Raw genomic sequence first — 6,000 nt, forward strand, 5'->3', positions numbered from 1 at the left:
GGAGAGACAGAAGGTTCGAGCCACTGTTCAAGCATTCCTGGACACAGGGAGAGAAGAGATGGTGTCCCTGACTCCTACCAGGCTAAAATTGCCACCAGCCTCCAAAGCCCAGCACAGCCCTGACCCCAATCTCAGTCGGGTCCACCTGTTGTGACTCCTGCCTACTGCAGCTAACCCATCCTCTCATCATAACCTTGACTCACTACCAGCTGTGGCCTTCACCCCAAACCCAATTCTCACTTCCAGCTCTGACCAACCATGACCCAGGCCCACCCACCCTGCCTAATCCCACCTTCCAGCCTACCTCTGACTCCAACTGTGGCCCCATCCCCCCACCCCTGACCTTGACCCCACCTGAGTCACTTGAACAAGAAGATGTTCAGCTGGGAGCCTGGGAGCAGGACCACGGTCAAGGTCTCCTCTTCTGCCTGTTTATATAGACTGGTGGGCTTGCTCTTCACACCCGCTCACACCCACATCCACTCACACACACATGCATGCACACACCACTAGATAAATGTGTGCCCACACCACCCTTTGGTTTCTGGTCTCTAAACACAGTCTCTAACCACAGTCACACACACTCAGGCTGCTGGTGACACAGACACACTCTCACACCTGCCATGTGCTCACACCCACAGTCCTCTCACACTGAACACACTTGCCCTGTCTGCCCCTCAAGTGCGTCCTCAGCCTGGTACCGCCGGCAGTAATGTGAGCAGCCTCTGTCCTCCTCGGTACCCGATCTTCTGGGGAAAGGTCTCCCCTAAATTCAAATCCGTGTTCCCCCAGCAGTGAGGCTCTGAAGTGTGAGCAGCTGGGTGGAGAATCCAGACCTCTGCAGGAGCCCCATGTGCCTGAGGTTTGGCCAGGTGTAGGGCTTGGGCACAGGGTCCTGAGAGGGGAGGCCAGGGCAGGAGACCCAGACTGGGGAAGTTACCTCCTGGGTAGGAGCTGTGCTGGGAGGAAGCCTGAGTCACTTTGCCCTAGTGGACGAAAGCCATTTCCTCTCCCTGCACTCAGGGGGGACAATGGCAGAATGATTCCCCCTCCACCCCTCTCTGATTTCCTACTGGTCTTCATGGTTCCACAAGCCCTGGGAGCTCTGTGATGCCACAGGGGAAGGCTGTGGGCGCTACACGCTGCCCCTGGTTAGGACAGGGGATGGCATGCTGTGCTCTGGGGCCCAAACTCAACTGGAGGCAGGACCCAGGGCTTGCCTCCAATTAACACACACACCATGAGCAGGGGAGGAGTCCTCCAGAGGTGAAATATAACCTTAGATAATCCCCAAAGAAGCACTCCACAGGAAGCAAGACTGCACCCGAGGCTGCCCTCTCCTTCCTTCACAGCACCAAACCAGCATCTCAGGCTGCACGATTCCTGTCATTTATTCCAGAGCTCCAAAATGAAGGTGATTGGGATCTAGATCACTAGTGACTCATTCCCTCCCAGCCTGGGGAACCTGCCCCAATCAAGCCCCACATGGAGGCAAGGCCCTCCCCAATCTGCTGCCGTGAAAGGGGGGCTGCATGGAAGGATAGGTGGGGGGTAGGTGGCAGTCACCTTTTGGGTGCTATAGAAGGGGTCCAGGTCCTCCAGGGGCTCCCCAATGAGCTCTCGGGGTGGGTTGCCATAGAGATCTGGCAGCTTTTTGGAGGCCTGCAGGTCGAGCTGGGGCCGGGGAGCCTCCTCCTCCGGTGGCCCAACACGGCTCTCCTGAGAGGTGGCCGAGCCGCGGGCTTGCTTCTCTGCCATGCGCTTCTCGATGGCCGCCAGGGACTCCCGTGTGAACCTGCGGAAGCTGCTGGTGCCCCGAGGTAACAGGAAGTTTGCCATCTTCTCATCCTGCTTCTGACGCACAGGCTCTCCTCACGCTGCCTGTGGGGAAGCTGGAAGACACAGACCAGGGCCTGATGCCATGCCCAGGACCAGAGGGCAGGGTGGCAGACCTGCTGGCCAGTGGCTGTGCTGGTGGAGGGAAGGACACAGTTTGCAAAGACGCTCCGGACCCCAGGTTGCCAACCGCTCCACAGGCACACCTGGTCAACACTGGCCTGGGTAAGCCCAGGGCCCGCCAGGTGGTAGGTATGCATGGGGACCTTAGGGTGCCAACACACCATGGGCTGAGGAAGGATACTCATGGGGCAGGGATGGGGCATCACATTTCTACCCCTGGCAGAGCTGATCTTGAACAAACGAATGGCTGAATGATGATGAAGAACACACGGGTGAAGAGTAAGCACATCAGAAGGTACTTAGCTTGTCCTTTCTAGAGGAAACCTGGAGCCCTAGGGAGGGTGATCAGAGTCCTCTAGGCCAATGCCCAAACTCAGGGCAGATTCCTAGCCTGAGTGGTGAGGCAGCGGGTGGGGGATATTCTGTTTGGGGTCCCCTAAGAACCACGCACCTACAAGGGGAGGGTGCCCAGACTCGCTTGGGGTTTATGGCGGCATCAATTGATGTGACATCTGTTTGCTGCAGGGGACCCAGGAAAATCCTGTGGGTTTGTGGAAACAGCTGGGTAACAACTTTGGAGTTGTCATCCAGATGTTGACACTCTGGTGTTCATGGCTACGGTTGAGCTCTGCCTGGGAGGATCTCAAAGGAATCCCCAGGGTGCGGCATCCTCCCAGACCAATCTGGTTCCAAAGATGGGAAATGCTGACAGATCACCTACGGCTCCTCATGCAGTTTCTTGCTCCTCTCCTCCCACGTGTGAACACAGCAATGTGGATCTCAAGTGACAGCAGAACCGGAAAACGGTGACCACTCATCAACCAGGACATCCAGCTGGCACATGTGTGTGATGCCAAACCAAGAGAATGTGGCCCCTGGTGGCCTCAGAGGATCCAGGACCTGGTGTGAACACACTCTGCCTATGACACCAAGGCAGAAGAATGCACTCCTGACTGCCCCACCAAAACAGGATGTGGTCAGAATGGCTCCTGACTGTGACACCAAGCCAGGAGGTTGGGTCACTAATGCTAATTACCACATCAAACCCTGGAATGGCCGGGCATGAGTTCAAGAGGGTAAGGTGGACACCTGTTGGAGAGCTCTGCCAGAACATAGTCACTTTTCATCAATCAAGGGTCAGCTTTGCCTTGATCTTACTCCTGCAAAAAATGTCACCAATGACCCCAGTGAACTGTGCTGCACTGACCCCTGCACATGGCCAGCAAAAGGCCCAGATCCTGCCTTTGGGGCCCCAGCCCTGAGAGCTGTGGACTGCCGTGAAGCAGGCACCTAGCCAAGTGACAGATAAACAGTGAGCAAACACAACACAGCGAGGCCTCAGAAGGGCACCTCTGGTCCCCGGGGAAGTGCAGCCAGGAAGCTATGAAGGAGGCAGGAAGACAGAGGTCCCAGGAACTATGCTTTAAGAACCACCCCATCCTCTTGTGTCTTTTTCTTACTTCATTCAAGTAAAGTTAAAGGAACATCTTTGTTAAAAATAGCAGGTGAGGGAGTAGGTTCCTGTTCTACAAAAGCATTTTCCTGTCTACCTTCTTCTACCTTTGAGTGAACAGAGCGAGACATCTGTAACACTCATTACCAAATGTTAATGGTGATTTTTTTTTTCCTAGCTAGTGGAAATTTGGGTGATTTAAAATTTTCTTCTTGGTAGTTTTCTTCATTGCTTGAATTCTTTATGATGAACTTGCTTTATTTTTTACAAAAGCAATAAAGTCATTATTCTTTCTACTTAAAAAATGAAAAAAGCCGCTGGATGACAGCGGCTCCTTGCAGGGCAACCCTCACTGTTGTGAGCAATCACTAGCTCCATCAATTGGAAAGCCACCTCTTTTGCTTGGAATTATTCCCTAAAAATAGTGTTCCCTTTCTCACTGTATCAATCTGTGTCCACACACCTGCAAGCCTTCTGGAAATGTGTGCACGCCCATGGACCTACACAGCCTCACTGGCATGCACCGGCGTGTGTGTGTGTGTGTGTGTATGTGCGCGTGCACGCACGTGCGTGCAAGTTTGCACCTGCACATATGGCAATTCTAGTAAAGGTGTGTTTTAAAATTTGTATTGAAATAAACAGTTCTTGCAGATAGGTGCATAACTGTGCACAGGCAGATGAATTTCCACACACTGAACACACCTGATAACCAGCACCCAGATGAAGAAATAGATTGTTCCCAGTCCCTCAGACGTGGTTCCCCTCCAGCCACTAACTACTCTCCTTCACCCAGGGTGACCACTCTCCTGACTGCTAATGGCGTAGATTAGCTTTCCCTGTCTGTGTAGTTCAGGGGCTCTTAACAGATCCCTCGGAGGGATGGGGAAAAGATTCAGGGCGGAAATCACATTTCCTTCTCATTGACCTCTAACTCAAATTTAGCATTTCTTTCAATTATGATGTGGGTAAAAAAAATAGTACCTGTGACCAAAAGCAGCTGCAGATACTTCCCTGTCTCATTACAGTTGCTGCCGATATCTCGAGTGCTCACTGCCACTTCAAAACTACAGTACTCAGACCTGCCACTAGATCTTACTATTTAAAACGTTAATAAAGAAGCACAGACTTTATGCTCTCAAAAATTGTTTAAGTGTTCTGATAGCTGTATTTCAATACAATTGGTTTCCTTTTTAATCCTATGTGTTTTATTTAGTCTTGAAAAATGTGATTCTGAGATGGGCTTCACCAACTGGTAGAAAAAGGTTAAGACCCTGGCTTGGTCCCTGCTCAGGCGCTGACCCTGGAGTCCCCTCCTCTACAGCTCAGCTTCCTCATTTGTAAATGTCCTTTGTGGGACTCCCTGACGCTCTCTCTCACCGTGTTCCCCACACAGTGGGCTTCAGCTTCTCCCCGGCTACTGGTTCTGACTCACCCGGACTCTGTTATTTCTGGGTAAGGACAGAGAACAGCAGTGAAGGCTCTCCCAGGAGACCCCAGCTTGCCTCACCCTTGGGCCTGACAAGTTACATTCTGAGTCCTGCAGAGGCCCAGTGGGAGAGGCACAGCAACCTCCTGAGGCCAGACCCCAGGTCCTGGGGAACAGACAGAGACCAGAGGGACAGATGTCTAGGTTCATGTGTCCAAGCACTACAGCACCCTCCCCAGACCCCTCCACTCCAAACCCCGAAGACCAGATCCTAGGTCCTGAGAAGTGTCTTATCCCAGCTAGCCTCCAGCAGGGCACCAGCACCCTTGGGGCCCTGGCCTGGGAGCGATAAGGGCCACCCAGGGGAGCTGCTGAAACCAGACTCCAGATGAAGTTCCCAGCTCCCCAGCAGCCAGGCAGCCTCAGGTTCCAAAGTAAACCCAAGAGCCTTCTTTGTCTCTGGGCCCCACAGGCGTCTCATGGTGGGTGGGCGGGATCTGTTTTCTCCCTTGTTCTCCCACCACCTGCACCTGGCTCTGGCCCTGCCCTTCCTCAGCAGCTCAGGGCCCACGCCCTGCTGTGGCCAAGCCTGGCTGAGCCCTGGCTGCAGGGTTTCCGGTGATGCCAGGGTGAGGAGGTCTCAGGGGTGGTCTGAGGATGCTCTTGGGGAAAGGACTCACCTCCAGCTGTGGAAGACTATAGGGGAAAACACCTGAGCATGGGCCTCTGCTCGCCCTGCTCCAGCATGCCGGGGAGGCTGCACGCTTTGATTCTCTCCACAGAGACCACAGCCACTCTCCTCCATGTGCCAGCCGCCCATGACTCTTGCCTCGCCCAGGACAGCTGCTCCACCTGTATCAGCTTCTCCATCTGCGCCTGCCCTACAGCTGCTCTCCGGGCTGGTGGCTTCCTCCAGCTGACCTCTTCTCCTGGGCCAGTTTCCCCTGTACTTTTGGCTCACTCTAGGGACTCCCCGCTCTCCATCCTGCCCCAAGTTCTTCACCCTCTGGTTAACAGGCACAGCTCCCCCTAAGTCCCATTGGCTCCTGGGAGTTAAGGGGAGCAAACTGTGAATCCTCCTTCTCAAACCGGTTCCTCCCAACATCCTTTCTTCTGACACCGGCCACAAACTCCCTTTCCCACCCCTCAATGTCACCACCTC

At 54.0% G+C, this 6,000-nt stretch overlaps 1 protein-coding gene across 8 annotated transcripts in view; it reads right to left on the reverse strand.

Moving 5' to 3' along the window:
- SCN5A (sodium voltage-gated channel alpha subunit 5) overlaps positions 1–1,839 on the reverse strand; it is a 77,528-nt gene extending 75,689 nt beyond the window's left edge. For all 8 annotated transcript variants that reach the window (XM_063114359.1, XM_063114357.1, XM_063114356.1 and 5 more), the window contains exon 1: positions 1,567–1,839. In XM_063114359.1, coding sequence (XP_062970429.1) covers positions 1,567–1,839 — 273 coding nt within the window. The remainder of the gene's footprint in view (positions 1–1,566) is intronic.
- Between the last annotated feature and the right edge of the window lie 4,161 nt (positions 1,840–6,000).

This window comes from Cynocephalus volans, chromosome 11 (assembly GCF_027409185.1).
Source record: "Cynocephalus volans isolate mCynVol1 chromosome 11, mCynVol1.pri, whole genome shotgun sequence".
In the NCBI taxonomy this organism is placed as follows: Eukaryota; Metazoa; Chordata; class Mammalia; order Dermoptera; family Cynocephalidae; genus Cynocephalus; species Cynocephalus volans.